General features: G+C 40.5%; 1 protein-coding gene and 1 long non-coding RNA gene across 2 annotated transcripts in view; both read right to left on the bottom strand.

Moving 5' to 3' along the window:
- Positions 1–4,197, bottom strand: part of si:cabz01090165.1 (uncharacterized protein LOC100333421 homolog) — a gene marked incomplete at its 5' end in the record, with an annotated part of 59,432 nt that extends 55,235 nt beyond the window's left edge. Inside the window, 3 exons of the mRNA XM_041994039.1 lie at positions 271–437; positions 1,467–1,667; positions 4,015–4,197. Coding sequence (XP_041849973.1) covers positions 271–437; positions 1,467–1,667; positions 4,015–4,197 — 551 coding nt within the window. The remainder of the gene's footprint in view (positions 1–270; positions 438–1,466; positions 1,668–4,014) is intronic.
- The window catches only part of LOC121646076, a 314,450-nt gene continuing 295,420 nt past the window's right edge, over positions 4,198–23,227 (bottom strand). The window contains exon 8 of the long non-coding RNA XR_006011554.1: positions 4,198–4,279. This is a non-coding gene — a long non-coding RNA (uncharacterized LOC121646076). The remainder of the gene's footprint in view (positions 4,280–23,227) is intronic.

The following is a 23,227-nucleotide window of genomic DNA, read 5'->3' as shown; positions in this document are numbered from 1 at the left end:
ATGGCAGCATTAAAAGAAAACCAATCAATCCTGAAATGATGGAAAACATCACAGGAACAGAGAAATATGAGATTTCTGATGCCAAGTAGCATCTAAATCTGGCATCTCTGAGGGGCTGAAAACAGGTTCTTTAAGAGGCCCATACATGAAAGGTGCCTATAAATATGCACATCAAGTTATAAATATTCCTGCAGCTGCTCTGAATCTGCAACACGTTCAGGTTTTACTGAAGCTAAACGTGCTGCAGGTGCAGCTTGGTCTGAGTATCACCTGGCCAGCTTGTGCAGGTTGGAGAAGATTCCTTCAGGAACGCTCTCGATGAGGTTGTGGTCCAGGCTGAGAGTGTTGACGCTGACCAGAAGAGCGATGGTCTCCCAGGGGATGTCCACCAGGTTGTTGTAGCTCAGATCCAAGTCCTCCAGAGTCTCCAGGAAGTCCTGTGAGAGTGGGGAGAAATAATAAAAAAAGGCTTGCAGAGTTAAATAATATGCAGAAACATTAGAAAAGAAGGAGAAAATGGAGGAAAAGGGGAGAAAAATAAACATGTAAAGTTCAAGGTTCGGTGGAGAGATGATGTTCACGAGGAGTCAAGTTTACTTGATCGATGCTGCACAATCAAAGCTTGTTGTTTCCTCTAACTACCTCGGAAATTCTCCTAATCAGTCTGCTGCAGAAACGAGTCCGCAAACGTTAGGGAGGCGATCGGGACGAGAGGAGGCAGAGAGCAGCCAGAGGATCGGCTCTCATAGTGCAAACCATCAGGACTCTGTTTTCAGCTCTCATCACAACTCTGGCTTTGTTGCTTGTTTTTAGTCTTATGAAGATGAACTAAAAGAGCAGAAAATGAGTCCAAACTATTTTATTTAAAAAAAAAAAGTCCAGCAGCTGGACCGGGGAGGGCTGATGATGTAAGAACAGCATGCTGGGTTTGCCATGAAGGGGAAAGGGAAGCAAGTCTCAGCACAAAATCACCTTCGTCACCAACCTGGGAACCAGTTTTTTTTTAATCTGGTGTATTATAGGTGCAGCCATTTAATATCAGTATTAGAAAGATAACAGCGGTGAAAATCAGCTCGTCAAAGACTTCACCAGGAGATCTTAATGTTCTACTGTAAATACAATAAGATTTGGATTATTTGGATTACCATTGCATTCTGGTTTTATTTACATATTACACAGCATCCCAACTCTGGAATCATGGTTGTACATAAACGCCTCTTTCAGCTCTCGCTGAGCTTTACAACAGGCTGCAAATCCAACACCGTTACTGGTTACCTGGTCAGTCCGTCATAATTATCATTGGTAGAATTTGATTCACAGACCCTCCTCGGTACAATCTGTAAGTTTTTTATTTAAAATATGGCGTACTAATCTAGTAAATATAATGGTTAATAACCAGTTTAGTTCTTCTTTCGGAATGCATGTGTCAGAATAGCAGGAATGATTCCTGGTACACGTGAGCGTACCTGGAAGGCTCCCTCTGAGATGCTGTGCAGCTGGTTGTTGGCCAGGATGAGGTGCCTCAGGTTCACCAGCCCCTGGAAGTGCGAGTCGTCCAGGACGGTGAGGCGGTTGGCGTCCAGGTGGAGGGCGTGGAGGTCCTGGAGGTCAGCGAATGTGTACGGACGGATCTGGCTGATGGTGTTTCTGCTCAGCGTGAGGTGGATCTAAATGTGGGGAGAAACGCAGACTCAGTATCGCATCCTGAAAGACTTATACTTGTTCAGGAATACAGATAAAACAGTTCAGAAGGGACCAAAATCAGCAGTTTGCGGGTTTATGAAAACTTCCCCATCACCAGTGTGAAGATGCAAAAACATATTCTATTAACAGCCCAGCAAAGGTCAATGAGCCTCCACACTGTTTGGAAACAATCCGTCAGCAGCGGGGACATCTGTGGCGTTCTGTCGCCGCCTAATCAATAAACCTTATTTCCCACGTTTCTCCGTGTATGAGCAAACATCGTTCCTTTCACACATGAAGGAAGCTTCCAGCTGTGACGAGAGTTTCTATTTGGTGATTAAATATCAGGATGCTGGTGTTTATCTTTCTGAATCCTCTCCACCTCAGATTTCACCTCAGTCATCGTGTTGTAAGGAGCAGATGTTCCTAAAATGCTACATTAATATTCAAAATGTTGATTTGAAATTCTGATTTTGACAAGGTGAGAGCAGAAGTGTCACATGATGAGCTACTGGTTTACTCCTTTACTTCCTCCAGGTCTCATATTTCAACAAGCAGAGTACCTTCCTGTAGCAGATGTCCTCACACCTGCAGCTATCACCTCCAACAGCTGGTGGAAAATACAAAAGGTGCCAAAACAAACAAAATTAAGACATGTTGAAGCTGCAGTCGGTGGGATAAACTCTGGTCCGGGGCATCCGCAGGTGAGGCTTTAGGATGGATTACACCTGCCACCTGCAGGCACAGGAACGCCGAGATGAACAACTTTTAAATTGGTGTTAATCTGTTAACTTGAAGCTGAGAAAGCCTGGACATCTTCTTGCAGGTGCATCTGTGGTTTTTCCTAAAAGCTTGCTCATCTTATCAGTACACAACACATTTCCAGTCCATAACCTTGATAAAATAGTAGGTGTGTTTAATAGTGAGATGCTCAGCCGCTCATTAGCTGAGTGCTTTAAATACGTCATTCATTCAAACACATCTGAAAATGTTTCCTTATCAGAATTTTTCTGTAATGGTATAGATCTATTTACGCTGGTAAACAGATCAGTGGTTTCTTGGAAAAAAATGCACCATAAACTGGTCTAAAAGCAGGTTTTTACAGTTTTAAAGTCAGTTGGCTGAAGTTTTACAGTAGGTCAGTCGTCTTTTTCATCTGTCTTATTCTGAATTTCTGAAGAGCGTTTAATCTTTTCTCTGAGTGGTGTTCTCGGCTGCAGCAGCAGCTCTAAACAGGAAATGAAGTGGGTGTAGTGTAGGCGTCCCCCAGGGGACGGTGTTGGCGCTGTTTTTCCTCAGCCTCTACCCTGCAGACTTCAGACACAACACAGACAGCTGCGTTCTGCAGAAGTTCTCATACGACTCTGCGATCGTCGGACTGGTCACTGAGAATGACGTGGACTCCAGAGGACTGACGCAGAGTTTTGTGGACTGGTGTCAGCAAAACCACTTCCTGATCAATGCAGGGAAAACCAAGGAGATGCTGGCGGATTTATGCAGTCTGCTGTTCCCACTCCGGTGAACATGCAGGGAACGGACTTTAAGAGAGTGGACTCTTAGTACCTGGGTGTTCACCTAAGCAATAAACTGGACTAACAACATGGACACCCTGTACAGGAAGGGTCAGAGCAGGTCTATCTTCTGAGGAGACTGCGACCTTTTGGAGTGAAGGGCTCCTGATGACCTTCTATGACTCCTGTACGGTGTGGTTTGCTGGAGCAGCAGCATCACAGAGAGGGAGAGGAGGAAGCTAGACAAAATCATCATGAAATCCAGCTCTGTCCTGGGCTGATCTCTGGACTGTAGGGGACTAAAGGGTCCTGGTAAAACTGCCATCTATCCCGGACCATGAGTCCCACCCCTGCAGGACCCCAGTCTGCTCTGGAGAGCAGCTTCAGGGACAGACTGATCCATCCTCGCTGTGTGAAGGAGAGATACTGCAGGTTTTTCCTCCTGCTGCTGTCACACTTTACAATGAACAGATGGAAACTGTTTTTACATGTTACTATACATGTTTATGTACATGTTTATATACTGTACATACATACTCACCCTGTCAGACTAGATACTGGACATACTATTACTTATGGTGTGTGTGTGTGTGTTCTTGTTTGATATCAGCTGTGTGCTAAAAGATCCATGAATACGGACTTGTTATCATCCATTAAAATCCACAACGTGGTGCTCGTGAGACATTATTAACCAGAAGAAGAGGTAGAGGAACCAAATGATCTGGATCACAGCTTCATCAAACCACCTGGCAGGCGTCCAGTGGTCATGCAAACCAAACTGAATGTGAATGTAAAGGTGTGTAGAGAGCTGAACTCTAACCAGGCTGGACATGTTGGCAAAGTCCCGGTGCCTCAGTGTGGTGATGAAGTTGTCCATCAGCCGGAGCTCGGCCGTCTGACGGTCAATGTTGGGCGGGACGAAGAGGAGGCCCGTCTTGGCACAAAGCACTGTGTAGGATGGCAGCAGGTTCTGGCAGGTGCAGCGCTTTGGACATAGCATGGAGGAGAAGCAGGAGGGCAGGAAGGACAGGAGGATAAGGAGGAGACAGGCCGACAAGGAGATGCCGTCCATGGTTACTCGTCTTCTGCAAGGGAAATGGAGAAAAAAATGTCAGTGGAGGTGACAAAGCTAATGTCCAAAAACTCAGCTTTTCATTATTAAAACTGATACTCAGCAGTGATCCTGGAACTACAAACCCAGATTTAAAAAAGCTGGGACACTGTAAAATGTAAATAAAAACACGATGCAATGATTTGTAAATCTCATCATCTAATATTTTATTCCCAGTAGACGATAAACAACATATCAGATGATGAAACTGAGACATTTTACCATGTGATGAAAATATGAGCTGATAGTGAATCTGATGGAAAAAGTTGGAACAGGAGCAACAAAAGGCTGGAAAAGTACCTGGTACAAAACTCCAGAAACTCCTGGAGGAGCATTGGACAACTAGCCAGGTTACCTGGCAACAGGTCAGTAACGTGACTGGTATAAAAGGAGCATTTCAGAGAGGCAGAGTCTCTCAGATGGAAAGATGGACAGAGGTTCACCAATCTGAGACAAACTGGCTCTAAAACTGTGGAACAATTTTAGAAAAATTCTCCTCAGACTTTGAAGATCCTCCATCTACAGTGTAGAATATCATCAGAAGATACAGAGAATCAGGAGGAACCTCTGTATGCATGGGACAAGGCTGGATGCTGGTGATCTTCTGCATTAAAAGCAGACATGATTCTTTTAATGCAGGTTTCAGCAACACAATGCTGAACCACATCCTGCATCCATCACAGCAGCATGGCTTCACAGGAGAAGAGTCTGGCTGCTGAACTGGCCTGCCTGCAGTCCAGACCTTTCACCAGTACACAACATCTGGAGCATCATGGAAGCAGATGGTCAAATGGTAAAATGTCTCAGTTTCATCATCTTACATGCTGTTTATCTTCTACAGGAGATAGAATATGGTTTGCATTCTATTTTTATTCACATTTTACACAGCATAACCAACTTTTTTGGAACGTAAATGCATCTTAATTAGATTCAACTTCCATGAACTCTCCCGTAAAGAAATATTTTTGCCATTTATAGCAGAAAAACCAGCTGGTGTGTATATCTGAGGACTTTCTAGGACTTCAAACTTTTCCACAGCTGTGATCATCATAGAAATCCATTCTTTACGCCTCTCTGCAAAACCTTTTCAGGAAAAAAAGAATATTTTAATGAATGCTTGAGAGGCAAGAAAGAGGAAGAGAGTCAGAGCAGTGGGTGGCAGAGGTGGTAAATAACACAGTTTGTGGCTGCAGCTCATGTTTTTCTCTGCTGAGTAAGTCATCCAGCAAGCGAGAGTAAACAGCATTTAAATCATCAATTAAGCTCCCACACACTCTAATGACTGCAACCTAAAGAAAACACTGATGTCTGCCTCACTTAATAAATTTTATAGAGTCTTCTCTGCACATAAATGTCCAACTTTCCAGCCAAGATAATAAAGGAATACATTTATGCTGATGCTGATTTCTCTTCATGTGGCTTAGAAGTTCAGCTCAGTGGAGTTCTGAATAAATTCATAGAGGCAGTGAAGGAACAGCATACAAAGAGAATGATGCCAACATGTTCTACCGTTCAGATGTTCCTGTGGATTCCTGCAAGAACACCCTTCAAGTCAGACAATGAGCGACCGCAGGAAGGTCGATAGCAAATAACAGCAGGAAGAAACACACTCTGTTATTTACAACGCAGAAATATTCAAACTGCGGGTTATCAGCGGGTAACTGAAGGGTGTGCCCAGGAGCCTAACACAAGTATTCAAGAAATAAAGAATGAAATCTGGATTCACTTGTTTGAAATTTGAGAATTTTCAGTGTTTGTTGCAGATTTTTTTTGTGGAGAATCAGTAAGAGGTGAGGGTGCTGTGATTTATTTACATCCATTTCAGCAGTAAATGGCGCTAATATATGCTGATTTATGAGATTACTTTCAGATGGATTTAGCCGTTGAGTTCTGATGTGGTAAGATGCTGGGTCTCCGAGGAACACCGCTGCTCTGAGAATAGATTTAATTTGTTTAGTCAGGCCAGCTTAGCGTGAGAAAAATGCAAAGCAGCTCCCTTTGCAGTAGCAGACTTCTTCGTCTCTGTTGCCCTCTCCTCTTTTGGTCTCTTGCTTCTTGACTGAAAGTGTTTCTCATTTCAGCTGAATTGCTCCTTCTCTCCATCACTCCACTTATCTCTCTGTGGGCATCATCACATCATCCCTCCTTCCAACTCTTTTCAACCATTTCCAAATGCATCTCCCTGCTCTGATGCACCAACCATCTTTTCATTTCTCTTTCCTCACATTCCTGTCATCCCTCTTCTCCCATCTGAACAGTTGCCTCTATCCATCCTTCTTTTTCTGTTTCCATTCCTATAAGATCATTTATTCATCCATCTCTGCAAATCACATTTCTCTATCGTTTTTCTCCTCTGTGTGCCTCTGCTGACTGATACACTACTCACTCATTCATCCATCCTTACCTCTTACCACCATTTATCTTCACACAGTTTTCTTCAGTCATCCGTTCTTTCATTCATCAAAGTTGATTTAGTTCCATCTTTCACATATTCCAAAATAGCATAACTTAAACTGCATGTGCCCATGTCCATATGCGACACGCTGTCTGTAAAATGAGTGAAACCCGCTGGTTGACGTGACGCTTTTTCACTTTATAAAGACAAATGAAATGCATGACTGGACGTAGATATTTTTATTTATATGCTGATTGAGTTTTAGAGATCGTTGATCTACCTGACTTTCAACAAACAGCAGGCAGTAAGTAGAGTATTTGGCTCTTGTCGGCAGGTTTAAATTAATATAAAAAATACAGCAGAACTTGAGAGATGTCAGAGGGGGTCCTCACTGATATCTAAATATTCTAAAACATGGTAATCAAAAAATTCACAAGTTTTTTTTATTTAAAAAAAAATAATTAATCATCCCGCTGAAAGAAATTACCAGATATTTTTCTTACAGATCAACTTACAGTGGACAAACATGAGCAAAACTACACACTTTGTGCATCAAAACTTGGGTTGGAATCAAATACTCCTTAATTCTTGCAGCCTGACGGATTTTAATAGAATTAAAAACAACAGGCCTAAAAAACAGAATGACTTAAAATTTATTTTGCTAGTCAAGGAAATTTTGGATTGGCCAGGATTTTATGTCAGGTTTACAACCTTGCTGAGATCTGTGGGTGTCATCAGCATAAAAAATTATAATATACATAATGGTTTTGAACAGACTGGACAAGAGGTTGCATGTAAATAGAGAACAGAAGGGGGCCCAGGACTGCGCCCTGTGGTATGCCACAAGTAACTAAACTGTTTCAAAACATGTTATTCAGAGCGGCAAAAGAGGTTGTGCTGGAGAGATATGAGTGCAAAAAAAAAAAAAAAGATTTCAATTCTTAATTTTAACTCAGGACTTTCAAAGATGTAGGGCATTGTGATCAACAGCATCAAAGACAGCAGATGGATTCAAAAGAGCTAAAATTAAAGTATCCTCTGTTTGTTTGTCATAACAAATGCTGTTTCTGTACAATAAAGTGTTCTGAAACTAACCTGGAAGAAATATTATTTATATAAACTGTGTTGACCTAACATCCACCAGGAATTAACGGTTGGCATTTATTTGTTTAAAAATATTCCATTCTGTCCGTGTTTTTAATCAATAGCAACAGCAGAGTGTCATCAGCAAAAAAAAAAAAAGTTTTTATTTTACATAATAAGAGGTCGCATGTAAATAGAGAACAAAAGGAAGCCCAGGACTGAGCATTGTGGTACACCACAAGTCAACTAAACTGTTGAGAAAAGTGTTATCCACAGGGATGAAAAGGGTTCTGCTGGTGGGGAGCTAAATAAAACTAGATCTGAATACTCAATTCTAACTTAGGAAACAACAAACGCAGGAGGATGTCATGAACAACACATTAAAGGTAGCATTGGAATTTAAAAACAAGTAAAATCTGTCTACCCTCAGCAGGTCTTTATTTATCCTAACAAGTGCCGCCTCTGTACAATGAAGTGCTCTGAGACTAACCTAGAAGAAGCACTGTTATTTTTCATGAATGATATTGAGTATGCAGACATGATGTTCTCCAGACCCTCAGATAAAAAGGAAAGACTGAAGGCTTGCTTTTACTTGTTGAAAGACAAGAGGTCAGAATAAAAATGTCTTAGGCATCAAATGAAAGACCAGAGACCAGATTTATTTAAATCAAGTTCCTCATTGCATTTACTTTTGATTACATGCAACTCTATTTCTCTTTCATACACAGGGTCAGTAAGATTGATTCTCATAAAAACATGCTTATCTACATAAAAAAAGTATTACCTAATGGTTGGAACGATTTGTCTGTCTGGAATAAGATATCACACAAGCAGGTCTTACCATCACATGAGTCCGAAAGACAGCTGTTCTGAGCCGACAGCCTCAACAGCATGAGAGATGAGCCAATCAGAGACGTGCGGAAAGGATTGAGGGGTGAGGATGCTATCTGTGATACAACCAGAAGCTATTCCAAACACAAACAAAGACAAATGTGAATGTGCCTAGCTTTAGAAACAAACTGCAGTAGGAAGAAAAAAGCTGTGGCTTTGGCTCATTATTTAGGTTGACTCCTGAGCTAACAGCAAGAAAAACATAATCACAGGGCAGAAAGAGGGAAGGAAAGGAAAATCAAAGCTTTCAGAGGAGAAGCGGAGCGACTAACAGCTGAAGAAAAGTCTGTGAACAAACATGTCGAAGAAAGGAAAATGATGGAGCAAAACAAAGCAGAAAGGTAGTGGTTGGTGGGCGTTTGATAAGACTATGAGATCTAAGCAAGGGGGGAAAGAGCAGAAAATGACAGTTTATGTAGAGGGTTCCTTTTCCAACCAGCTGGTGGGGATGTTGTGCCACAGCTTGAGAAATGTGCACATGCCATAGCATAAATGTGCAGAGCCAAGGCTGAAAGGAAGAGCAAGGCCACTGTGCTGAAGCGATCAGTAAACTGCTGGAACAGAACAGAGTGAAACAAAGATTTACAGACTGAGATGTACAAAGACTCGGAGCTGGGTGAGAACAGGCTGTAAAGATACTCCACATTCATCACAGAAAATATTCTCAACTCAATTCTTCTTTGTCTCCATCTTCGCTGCCATCCTCATCCTGCAGTTACATCTGTCTCACAATTTACTGAATAAAACAGCTAATTTTTATCCTCGTCTTTCAGCCGCTACATCTCCAAGTGATTAAATTCACTTCCACCAAAGTTTCCCTTTAAGTTGTACCAAAATCACTGTTAATGCATCTACTATCAGGAACTACATTTTATTATGCAAATAAAAACTTAGTTAATATAAAATGAGCTCATAAGGGAAGATTGGGATCATAAATCTGTTATTTGATAGTTTTATCCCAAAAATAAACCAAATATCCAAATTGATCTTATGACAAAATGCATGGTTACTTTGCATCATTAAACTCTGCATTAATTAAAACAGTTTCAAATTGATTATAAGGATGTAGAAGTGTTTTAAATTTTGATGTATCACTAAGCCTGTCCTACCAAAAAAAGATGTCTCCATTGGTCAATAATGACACATTTAAAAATATGAGCTCTTAAAAGTATATTTTTCTGTAGGTTATTCTAATTAACTGCAATTTTACACTCAAAGAACTTAGAGGAAAAACATTTTCTGCTTTAATGGTGGGAAAATAATTGGTTGCTGCATGTACTGACAAAATCAGAGCAATTGTCAAAGTTTTTAATTTTCAAAGAAAAAATATTCCTCTAAAGTCAAAGCGTTGTAAACCTTCACTGGACTGAAAATGTTAATTCCTTTCAAATTGACAAGAAGTTGCTTTAAGGCTGGTACATACATAAGGGTTTTCTAAATCTGAAGAGATTTTTTATTTGTTAGAGACTTTAAGCATTTAACAGTTTTTATCGTACACTGTGTGGTGGCTCCGATCATCTCAGCAGAGAGCAACACACAACGATTCTGTCCTACAGCTGATCTAGAATCTAGTCCTCCGAGCCGAAAATTGCGTGATCAAACATGATCTATCAAATACAAAGAAGAAGAACCACGGCAACAACAGGAAAACACAACACCCAGCATAGCAGATGATGTACATGATGAAGTAATGATGGTGGTGTTGCAACTATTGTTAACAGAAAAATCCAGAAGTGAAAAACATAACAGTCAGGATGAACACAAGTTTATATCCTTCCTTGCTCCTCAGTCAGCTCGCTCTCTGATTGGCTACAGTCCGTTCCATGTCATAACCTAGACAGCCACAACTCAGGCGTTGTCGGCTTTCCTCACACACATGGAGATCAAGTGACAACCTCCGCCTGTAAAATGTGAAGCCTATGCGCAAGTGCAAAAAATTGCAGTTCACCCCTCATCCACTAGGGGCTCCAAAACAGAGCAGATCCCCATAGACTCCCATGTTAAAAAGACCAACTTCACAGCAGAAATAAACATGTTTAAAGCCTGGTACAAAAATCCACTTTAGGGTTAATAGGTCAAGTTTATCTTCATGACAACTGTGAGGGGGTTCATTTTTTTCTAACTTATCCATTTGGATGTTATTTAATCTTGAAATTATGCATAATTAGGGGCGTGTCCTTTTGATTGACAGGTATCCAACATTTGCAGCAAGAAGGGAGAGTGCAGCACGACCGCAGTTTCTAGCCAGCTAACAGTGCGCCTTAGCTTTAGCCTGACTACCTCCCTTAACTGGTTGGCTACCGTTAGCTCCGGGTTAGCTCCGTTAGCTCTTAGCTACAGGCAGCTCAGAGTTTTGAAAAATAAAGAAAAGCACCACTATACATGTCTGTAGAAGTAAATGAATTAATCAAATTAATCTGCACACACCCAGGTTGCATCCTTACAACGTACTCCATGAATAGCAGGAGAAACCCGTAAATGCTGCTCTGCTTGTCTACAAGGCAGCATGAAGACGAGAGAAAAAAATGCTTTGAAACTGAGATTTCAATTAACATCAATCACTGTCTTATTTTCCAGGGACACAGTAATGGTTGTTGCATATACACAATGCATTGGTAGACTGGATGTGGATGAAATGATCATTTATATTCAAATGTCATCACTGCTCCGCTCGTTACAGGCCACATGATGCTGACAGGCTCCAACTTTAACCAGGAGCTATAATCAGTCCCACACTGTCATTTAAACCCGAGACAAGCCTAAAAACTCAGTTTCACATCCTGTTTATCCCTCATACACGCCAAATGATAGTTGCTGGCTTCTCATTAATATTTCATGTGATTAACTGGTGATTTAATGACAGGAAAACATCATCAAACTATCTAAATCTCACCATTCAACCAGTCATCTTGAAGCAGATAAATCCCTCCATGTGGGCCAGAAACAAAACAAGCACTTTTAGATTATTGTCACTGCTGACAGATTATAACGACCATCAACGGCAGATTCATGTTGCCAGTTTTATACAACCTTTTGCATTACTCAGGTCCTCTTTACATGCAATCAGTTGCAAGATTTTGTGTAGCAGTCATTAGCAAAATGTGGTGTTCCACAGGGGTCAGTTTTAGGTTTTTAGTTTTTAAATCTTTCTCCCAGGATACAGGTAGGGCCAGACTGGTGACATTGATGGAAAATATATTAATCTATGACAATGGATCACTGATTCGTGGTAAAGAGATAATTAAGTCATTGCCATGAGTCAGAAATGTGTGGAAATGATAAAACTGTGACTGCAAGATGATTGGCGAGCTCCTTCCAATGGCATCTACCTGAAGACAGATACCGGAAACTTTTCCTGCTACTTCCAGATTGACCAGAAAACATAGACTGGCTAAAAAACTGGGAAGGACTTTTTGGCACTGAAATTAACTGCTTTGAATCCTATTTAAGAGTCAGCAACTACTTTGAGTAACTATAAATCTGAGTGAACAAAAATAACTAGAATGACTTTCCCAAGGCTCCATCCTGGGGCCACAGCTGTTCAATATCAACATGCTGCCACTCAAATTGTGGAAAATAAATTATGTTACCATAACTATGCTGATCATACACAAATCTACATAACCATCTCACCAGGAGAATACAGTCCAATCAAGTTCAAGATTGGACCAAATATTCTTCAGTTAAATGGAGACAAATTTGAAATAATAGTTTTTGGAACCCAGGAATAAAGATTAAAAGTCTGCCCTCGGCTTCCAGCACTGACCAGCCAGAAATCTGGGAGTAGTCCTGAACTCAGACTCACATTAAAACGGTTGTGAAGTTGGCCTGTTATCATTTAAAGAACATCTGGAGGACTGATGACTCAGCAGGATTTATGCATTTATCTTCAGTAGATGAGACCACTGTAACTAAAAGCCAACTGACTAAAAAGTCCACCAGACAGCTGCAGTTAGTCCAGAATGCTGCTGCTCCAGTCCTCACTACGACCAGCAAAGTAGATCCTAGAACTCAAGTCCTCACTACAACCAGGAAAGTAGATCCTAGAACTCAAGTCCTCACTACAACCAGGAAAGTAGATCCTAGAACTCAAGTCCTCACTACGACCAGGAAAGTAGATCCTAGAACTCAAGTCCTCACTACAACCAGGAAAGTAGATCCTAGAACTCCAGTCCTCACTACAACCAGGAAAGTAGATCCTAGAACTCCAGTCCTCACTACGACCAGGAAAGTAGATCCTAGAACTCAAGTCCTCACTACAACCAGGAAAGTAGATCCTATAACTCCAGTCCTCAGATCTTTACACAGGCTTCCTGTCTGTCAAAGAACTGACGTCAAAATCCTGCTGTTAGTTTACAAAGACCTGAATGGTTTAGGACCAGAATCCACACAGGATCTTCTGGTTCGTTATGGACCAAGCAGATCCCTCAGGTCATCAGGGTTAGGTCTACTTTCTGTTTCCTGAGTCAGAACTAAACAAGGAGAGGCAGCATTCAGCTTTTATGCTCCTCACATGTGGAACAATCTCCCAGAAAACTGCAGGTCTGCTGACTCAGCAGTTTTACATCAGGGTTAAAAACGTTTCTATTTGCTTCATCCCTTCCCTTCCCCTTCAGGATGTGTAGAAATGTCTTTTACTTCAGTCTAAAGAAACAACAACAACAAAAAGCAAGATCATTCTCATTGGTCAACAGAAAAAACCAGCAGCTGGTTTCCTGTAAAATCACCAGAAGTCGGCTGATGAGATTCTTTATGGTCAGATTGACAGTTTTTTTTCAGCACATCACAAAACTTGTCCAGTCATGTTTTCACTAGTTAAGAATTATTTCTGAAATAGTTTTAAGAGACCACTGGACATATCTTTATGACCTTACATCTCAACTATTGCAAAGGCCTTTCAAGGTCTTAAAAAGTATTGATCAGCTCCAAATGGCACATAATTCAGGAGCCAGACTTTTGATTAGAACCCAGTAGAACATATTTACTCCTGTTTCATTCTCTTTGCATTGCATACCAGTATGTTTTAAAGTCCATTTTAAGATCTGCTCTTGACTTTTAAAGCCTTTGAAGACCTTTCACCCTCTCATATATTTAACCTTTAAGAATCACTGAGTTCATCTGGCAGAAGACAAACTTCTTTCAAAGACTCAATTTAAGACCAGAGGTGACAGATTATTTGTGATCCAACCACACAAGTTCTTTCCTACCTCTTTACAGCTCGTTATGGACATTTCTGCAGCACTAATTGCCACACTCAAAAAAATATGGAAAGCCAGATGGGAAACTTTGTTCTACCACACTCACCCAGAGAGTAACACATACTGTGCAAAGATGTTGGAAGGATGATGGAGAAAGTCACCTGAGTACTGTTAAACAGCTGTGAAATGCAAAATGTCCATATGATCTGATGACATTATGGAAAGAATTCCCATCATGAATCCCTCATGATTCCTTCAACCAGTTCATGCCAAACACTGTTAGAGGCTGACAAAGGCCTGAAAACTGAAATATTTGTCTTTGCTCTAAACACTTTTAAATCTTTGCCAACATGTATTGACGGCTGTTAAACTGAAGACTCTTGAGGATGTATTGTGAATGCACGGCGCCAACTGCGTCAATCACCGTTGCTGATCTTTTCTCTACATTAATTTTAATGCCACTGAAGCCATATCAATCAGCGTGCAGCAGCTCTGCTCAGTGTGAACGCTGCTCATCATCAGCAGAGCAAAATCAGCCTCAAAGGCCACAAAGATCAAAGACTTACACAGTTCACATTTCATAAAAAATAAAATCTATTAAGCCTTTGATCACACTTTGCTCTTCTCTAAATCAATGATTTTTGGATTTTGACCAGGAAGCTCATTGTGTTTGCTCCTTTTTGATCACAGGATTGAGGGCAATGAGTGATGAGGTGTGCATGCATGTGGAGCTCTGGAGCTGCAAATAATGTGATGGAAGCAGATTGTTTGGTTCAGGCATGAAAAAGCCTGCACTCAGCACTTCTGATCAGTGCTGTAGTATTTTTTTAAACCCATACTTCCAGAGAAGACGGACTGAACAGGAGCGCTGCCTCGCTGGAACACTTGAATAAATTCTTCCACTCACAAATTTAGATTTAGATTTTTAGAGCTCCATTTGTAGCAAGAGATTGATTGTGTTAATAAGCAAGGGCACAGAAATGGTATTTGGTTTGCATTGTAAAGGCCAAGTGTGAATAGCTTTGCATATTTAAGTGAAGCTGACATGACTTCTGCAGACTCAGTGTTACTGTATATAAATGCACAGCATTTCAAACCAGGAGAAAAAATGAACCGTGGTTATTTAGTAAGATCAATATCATACGATATAAAACACCTGTCCTCAGCCAGCAGATGTGCATGCAAATGAGCTCTTTTCTCTGTTTGAACACTGAAACTGATTATGCATTTTGCAGGTTTGGTATACATCTTCCCTCGTCTGTTTGTTCACCACCAGATCAGCCATATGTTGCTGCTCTCTGACGTGCTTCAGCATCTCTGTTAGGGATTAAACATTTATTTGATTAAATTTACATAATTGTCAGTTAAATAGACCACCCAGTTTATCCATGCTGTTTTATCTACCACCAGAAAATCCTACAAATCTACAACAAATAGATGCATTTTTAGTTAGTGATGAACTCAGCTATGGCCTCAGATTCAGTTTGTGGTGTTTAAGAACAGCAGACTGAGGTGTAGCAGGGGTGGTGCAGGTGTTGCCTTAACCTTCCACCACACTGAGGGTCAATTCTAAGTAACATGGAGTAGCCATGATTAGAGCTAGCAGCTTTGAGCTAAGCAACAGCTCGTTTTTACGTGAGCAATAATAATAAAAAGCATAAATGAATGTGTTTTTATGTTGATTTACATCCACTAAAACCGACCCACCTGTGGCATTTTGTTTCTGATGTGGGTAGAGCTAGCTAGCTAGCTAACAGCAGTATCTTAGCAGAAAGCACATCTATCATGTTGGTAAGCCCCCTCAGTTTTATTGTTCTTTTAGGAGGTAAATTCGTGCTGAAAAAAGTTTGCCTTTATGGACACTATTTGATACTTCATTTGCTTCCCAATCACTAGTGTTTCTATATTATTTATAATTGGCTGGCTTTTTGGAACCCCTCAGCAAGAAACTGGCTGTGCCATCTATAATCTGTGATTTGCTGGCTGTGTCATCACCCGCCTGTGATTGGCTCACTCACAGGGTTCAGATTACGGGGGAGCTAAGGGGAGCTCGGCTCCCCTGAAAGGCAGAGGAGCTCCTCTAAAGACATTCAGCTGATATTTTAAGGGGGAGCCCTAAAAATAGTCCACTCTAAGGTTTACATTTAATTTAATTTGGTGTTTCTTGAAAAGAATAGCATTAATTAGTGGGCTTTGTGTGTTTATTCATTCATTTAACTAATTAAATCTTCCAAACGACGCAGGTGATCTGTTCTGGTTCCTTCAGATGCAGACAGCAGCATTGTTTGTTTGTTGTGCATCGTGAGCCTCCATCCAACAACCAGTTGATGTGCTTCCTTTTGTGATTGTTAAAAGATCTCTCTGTCCCTGTTTCTAATTAAAGAAGCTGCACACAGATGTAGCAGAGCGCTTTTTGGCTAGTTGCTATCTTTTTGACTGCGCTACGTGCACTCATACATTTACGCATGCGTGTGACTTGCGAAGTTGTGGCGCATGCGTGAAAATAGGGCTCCCCTGGTATAAATCCAGCCCTGCTCACTCATCTGCTGTCCACCTGGAGCTCCACTATTTCAGCAGGCTGCAGAAAATCATTCAGGGCAGCTGTGATTGTTCAGAGCAGCTTGCCATTTCTGACTTGTGCTTGTGGTATTTGCTAATTTGTTAACTAGGTTGAAATGTTTTAAAGGTTGCAAGGGCCTTATGTTAACTCGGCAGACGTAAAAGTTTTCATTTGTTGTTTGCTGTTAATTGGTGCTAGAGCAGTATTTCCATTGTATACCTTGAGTTTGGGTTTTCTTGGTTTTTTGTTTTCAGATTGTGTTCTATTACCTTCATAAAGAAACAACCCATGAGGTAAGGCCCAGAAAACTGTTGGACTGCTTCTTCGATGATGGGCAGATAGATAGGATAGGTACAACACTGATAGTAATGTAGGTGCTTTACTGGGCAATTGTACTAAAGTGAGGACTAAACCAGATGGCAAAGTTTGCAAATTCTGAGCCAAATGATGTGCAAACTGTGGCCATCATAAGCCAGGCTTTAATAAACATAATCTATGTAGGGATTCATGGGTTGTAGATAGGACAGAGCTGTGAGATTAGTTTGTTTTGTTGGTTTGGTTTAGGTGGGTAGACCCAGACTTTGCTGGAGGGATTACAGTAGATGTCTTATCTGGCCTGGGAAAGCCTTGGGATCCTCCAGATGAAGGTGACGCGTGGGGGGCACGTGGAATACTTGCCTAGGGTGTTGCCAGCACAAGCTGACCTTGAATAAGTGAAAGGATATGGTTGCAGGTCTGCAATTACTTGATATTCAACTAATTATAAAGGTCTGAAAAGTGTGAAGCACGCTGTGTGAAACACAGTCGCAGATCATGGATTGTGTTTATTATCCAGCAGCAAATACAGTTAAATCAAGTTGAAGATGGAACAGATGCTTAGTCCCTTCTTCACTTCAATAATAAACTGCTCGGATTGCAATAGTAAAATACAGTTATCAGAGTAGTACCTCAACTTTAGAATGAAATTATTTTACTTATTCGGAGAGGGAGCATAGAAAAAAATACTGCTAGCCAGAAAAACCTGAGTTAATTTCTAGCAGTCCTCTCAGCCGTGAGGAAAGAACTAATCTCAGAAGATTTCTAATGATGCTGTGTCACCTCAGTGGGCTTCGAGACCCCTCTGGTGACATTATCACACCATTTTCAATTCTCAGACTCCTCAGGGAACAGCTCATCTGCTGAACAAACAAGAATACCATTATCACTGCCAGCCAGCAGCTCAATCAGAATGAGTTAAAGACAGAGATAGTGATGACGGTTCGCTGATGACAATTAGAGATGCCTCCACTGAGCAGCGCAACTCCGCTTTATGATGAAAATGTAAGCAGACTGGTGGGATTTTGTGCTTTTCACATATAGATAGAAGGGTGATTCCTTTGTCGTGAAACAAAATAGAATTTTTATCCATTTGTTGGATCGAATTGTCTTTGTCTTATCGTCTATAAAACCCCTAGAATGAATAAAGCATACTTTTTACTCAAAATTGTGTTTTTAACTTTAAAATGCTTCCCATCTTTCTCAAAATTTTGTCCACACTGTCAGATCTTCTGCTTTTATAAATCAAAAGGTCTGACTGTGAGTGATCATGGAAGAACATGCTCCTCCTGATAACTTGCACCAGCTAGAAGTGGATTTGTCTGTCTGGGGTCAGATTTTGTCTGAGCAAAAGAAAATGTTGCTTGAGTTTATACTTGTTAATGTAACAGTGAATTCACCAGACAGAGGGTCAACATTAGGGCTGTGCATCTTCACTGGTTTGTCTTCGATTTGATTCAGTGATGCTTCACGACGTATCGCTGAGTGTTCCATCCTCAGTTTACTATGTTACTGCACATTACTACTTTCTTCATCAATGAATTCAAGCAGTCAGATAACAAGGACTCCCTGTTCATTATAATTATTCCAGAAAACAATCTGAATGTCCAGATGTTGACAAACATCATAAACATGTAAATAATGATGTTACTTTCAACTTCATTATTGTACTTAATTGTTCCATTGCCGGACAATCATGAAACATTACTTTAATGTTACAATTTTATCGAAATGTCTTGCAGTGAAGATGGATATTCTGTCCCTTCAGTCTTTCCGTAGTCAGTTAGGCAGAAAATGGAAGTTAAGGTGTTTTTCATGTTCTTCTTTATGGCCAGAAAAATTTGTCTGTTTGTAATTTGTAATTGAACAGAGAGAACATTGTTGAGGGACTAAATTCCTTTAGTCCGTTAACGCATGCTAACTTCAACAGTAAAGTAGGACAAGCACAAGACACAATATATACATATATATATATATATATATATATATATATATATATATATATATATATATATATATATATATATATTCATATATTTTCATGTGTGATCTAACGTGATTTTTTCCTGAGACAATGAAAGTATTTTCAGTGAGATAGTGATGTATTTTGCGTTTGTTTGCTTAGTTTTACAGTTTTCCTAAGTGAAGGTTTCAAAACAGATTTAGCCTCAGATCTGCCGAAGCTGTTGCAGCAGCTAGATCAGCCACAACAACAGAGACAGAAGAATATATACATGGCATCATTCTAGATTATGTTCTGTTGCTGCATCAATGCAGAATCGTCCACATCTGCATCACGATTCATCATAGAAACAATTAAATTCACAATTTAAAATTACAGCCGGTTTTGAAGACAAGCTTTTTGAGCAAGTACAAAATTTTACCGGATTGCTGCCTGAACGATCCGCTCTGCTCTAGATTGACATGGTTTCCAAGAAACAAAAATAGAACAGCCGCATAATTTTGGGGAAGCGGAGCGTCACATTGCATAAGGGATGCTTCAGAAACACTGTGGAAAGGGTGTACTGGGAGACTAGAGTTACTGCGATCGGTCATGAAGCCACTGGACACTTCTGCACTGCTTCAGCTTCTGCAACACTTTCACAACGCTTCAGCTTTTGGTGGAAAAAGGGGTTAGGGATTAATGTGTTGGCTAAATGAAGACAAAATCTCATCACTTCATCGGTGCCTCACTGTGACATGATAGAAGGCAGTTCACGACACAAACACATGCATGCGGTCATTGAGGGCGTGCTTTTGAATGTTTTAATGCAAAAGAGAGGCCAGACACCTTCCCAAAAAGGAATTTATTTTTATCCTCCCCTCTTTTCATCCTGCTTAGTTGATCTTCATGCTCGTGAAAGGAAAATCACACTGTCGGGTTTAAGATGATTATCAGTGATAACCTTCCATAGGTTACCAACACCAAATGAGACTCGACCAATCAGACATTGAGAGAAACTACCTGTAATACACAAATCTACACTCTGCCCCTTTGTTCACTGTTACAACCCGACTCCTGTTTTAATAGGGTGTTTTATCAGAGAGATCAATATTCACACTCTTACGGGCTTGTGCGCGGGTTACAGCACTAGCAGGATACAGCTTGGTGTGTATGTTTGAGGGGTCTAATGAGACAGTGACTGCAGGAATATCTAATATTTCTCGATTCGGAACCTCACGTCCACCAGCCACTTTGTTCCCCATTACCATAGTTACCCTTTTTGTGGGCAATTCAGGGCACACAGCCACAGGAAATACTCCATTCACTAACTGGGTTAATATGCACACAATGTACTGGTCTGGGCACACACCTCATTTTAATACCTCCGATTACCAGACAATACAAAGAGGTTTTGGATAATGGTAGCGCATCAGCTAGTGTGAGAGTCTGGGAACCTCCAGTATCTCTCAGGATATGGATCAGTACTTGATCCTCTGACTTTCCAGTTAAGGAAACAGAACCATTAAACACAAACAGAGACAAACATGAATAAAGAGGGTTTGACTTACCCGGGTCATTGTCTCTGAAGTGGGTTTGTGTCCGAACCAATCCAACAACTTTGGTTGTGGATTATTTCGATTTTTCCTTTTTAAGGCTAAGCAGTCGACGACGACGTGAGTTTGCCTCAGCATCGTTCTGATTGACAGGACGAGTGTGGGTTTTTTACCCACACGGACAGGCACTGACATTTTGTGTGTCAGCACATACTCATCCACTAGAAGAGCGGCCGAAGAAAGTGTTGTCACTTTCTGTTCATTTAAATACAAGACGATGCATTCAGGAATACAATTCTTAAATTCTTCAACTAGCAAAAGTTCTCTTAATGACTCAAACTCTAATCTTTGAAGCGGTACAACATTTATCAAAGAGAACACTCTTCTCTCGAGCAAACTCAACATAAGTTGTCCAACAGTTTGTCTCTGCTGGTGAACTTTTTACGCTTCAGGTTCAAGTTCAAATGCTTGCAATACAGCAGACTTGACTTTGTGATAATCAAGGCTGTCTTTTAAAGGGAGCTCAGCTACAACCTCCTGTGCTTCTCCCGTAAGCTTGCATTGCAGTAACAAAGGCTCAACTTCAACTAAGCGCACCAGCTATGCAGTCAAATGCATCAAAGCATGAATCAACCATGCTGATCCCAGGCAGGCTGATCTACGAGCTGTCTGTAGCTCCACTCCAGCAGGGAAAACCCACCTCTGCTAAGAAGTCACCTGACCCACGGACAGTGGAAGAGTAATATCGACCCCAGAGGAATCAGGCATCACTGACTGATGTCTTAAACTCCCAGCTTATTCATCATAATCCATCGCCTTTCCCAGCTAAATTTACCATTAGAATTAATCCCTAATAATTACAAATTACCTTCAGTGTGTTTACCCATCCTTCTACCAAAATTTATTCATTTCATCTATTTAATTGAAGCTATCAAACTAGGTCCAAATTACATAATTTCTGCTGATTTGATGTTTTATTCCATCTTCATATTCTCATAATCTAATTCATGATAATCTGCATATCTTCATCATATATATGTTAATAAACCCTGACTTTGCTATAAAGGGGATGTTTTTCTTTCATTCTTTCCAGTGTTCTCTGAAAGTAAGTACAAACGCACGGCCCTTCGATAGACTGATAGCCTAAGCCTTAATAACTATTTACAATATTAATGAGGCTGGCATCCTTCATTGGTCCAGAGGTGGTGCCCCTTGAGAAATAATTATAAGCATTTATGCTTTGATTGCTACGCATTTGTAAGATGAACTAGTTTTAATTCTGCTCCTGAATGTCAGTGATGTCTGAGCATATATCTATGAATCATGCATTGCTTGTGATGAGTGCATTTAAATAAATTTACAAGTTAATTATGACTGCTGCTGTAAATGATTGTGTGTGATTTTTCTTTTTTACTTAAAGAGTTTATCTATGAATAATTTTACATAATCCCAGAACAGAGCTGTTACAGTAGAAATGAAGCTGACATTTCAAACTCCAATCAGCTCACTGCTGCTCATGTTAATACAAAGATGTCTGAGTAGATGTGTGGTAGCAGACTGATAAAAGTAAACAGCTTAAAAAGGTTTTTAGGATTTTTTTTTTTAATCTACAAATTTAAACTAATCAGGAGATGATTGGAGAAGTTTAGTGAGCTCACAGAGGAACACAGTGCTCCTAATGTCAATGTTAATATTTCAGAAGAACTTTTACAACTTTTAGTGAATTATTCTCTGTATTGTTCTCACCAATCAATTCAATAAAAAACTAAGCCAGCTATGAAAAAGTGCCACGCATGTTGGTTGTTGTTTTTTTCCACGTGGAAGTGATATTGGGATTCTTTCATTATTCACTATTTTTTCAATGATAAAAATCTTCAAAGACAATGAAATAACATAATCTGGACTTTAAAGTTTATTATCATTATTCCTTATTTTAGACATAATGCCATGTGTATCATATTTAATAGATGCATTTTTAAGACCTATGGTGTCACCACACGGTAAAAACTTTGCTTTTGTATACAATCAGATGCTTGTCTTCTGCCTCCTGGTGGACACCTTTTACACTACAATAATTCTGACATATTTGAGAGTATGATCCAAAATGGCTGAATATTTTGAATATTTTTGAAGGGGGGCACGTTATCGGAAGTTGCTGGTGGACTTTGACCAAAAACTCTGCTTTCCCTGTGAAATCACATCAAGCCTGCAACCAGATATTGTACTGGGATCAGCTTTGCTCAGACACGTACAGCATACATACATACATTGTTGATCTCAAGACTCCACACGGGCCCTCAGGTGAGTTCATGACATCTGGAGGGTTAACCTGGGACACCAAGATTCTCTGCTCAACTCTTTGACCTATCAGCAAAACATCAAGGAAGGAGGGCCCCCACGTGACAACCCAGAGGGTTATCTCACCTGAACATCCCACCTTATCCATCAATCCCTGGTCTAGACTACCACGCAGAGTGTCAGTGGTGCACGTAGAATGGAATAACGACAACTAGTCCTACACAACAGAACCATCAAATTTACAATAGGGAAATTTTGCTGTTTACTTTTCATTTTACTTGCTTGATTAGATTTATGCAATAGCATTTCTGTAGTTGGCTTAGCGTATTTCATTGTGAGTGTAAGGGTGTCATGTATCAGCCCCCTCACTAAGTCGAAAACAGTTATTATTTTGTCACATTGTTTATTATTTTGAACAGAAAATTGCATGTCACATGACACAAGTCACTTGTCAGGTTATCACAAATCACCTGACAGGTCACAAGTCCTATGTCACAGGTTACCTGACACAGGTCACCAGACATACCACAGGTCACATGTCAGGTTATCTGATGAAGGTCACAAATCACCTGACAGGTCACAGGTCACCTGTCACAGGTCACCTGGCACAGGTCACAAGTCACATGTCACCTAACGCAGATCACAAGTCACAGGTCACGAGACACAGGTCACCAAACATACCAC

The sequence above is a fragment of the Melanotaenia boesemani genome, chromosome 9 (assembly GCF_017639745.1).
Source record: "Melanotaenia boesemani isolate fMelBoe1 chromosome 9, fMelBoe1.pri, whole genome shotgun sequence".
Lineage (NCBI taxonomy): Eukaryota > Metazoa > Chordata > Actinopteri > Atheriniformes > Melanotaeniidae > Melanotaenia > Melanotaenia boesemani.
This window is presented reverse-complemented; position numbering and strand designations above follow the sequence as displayed.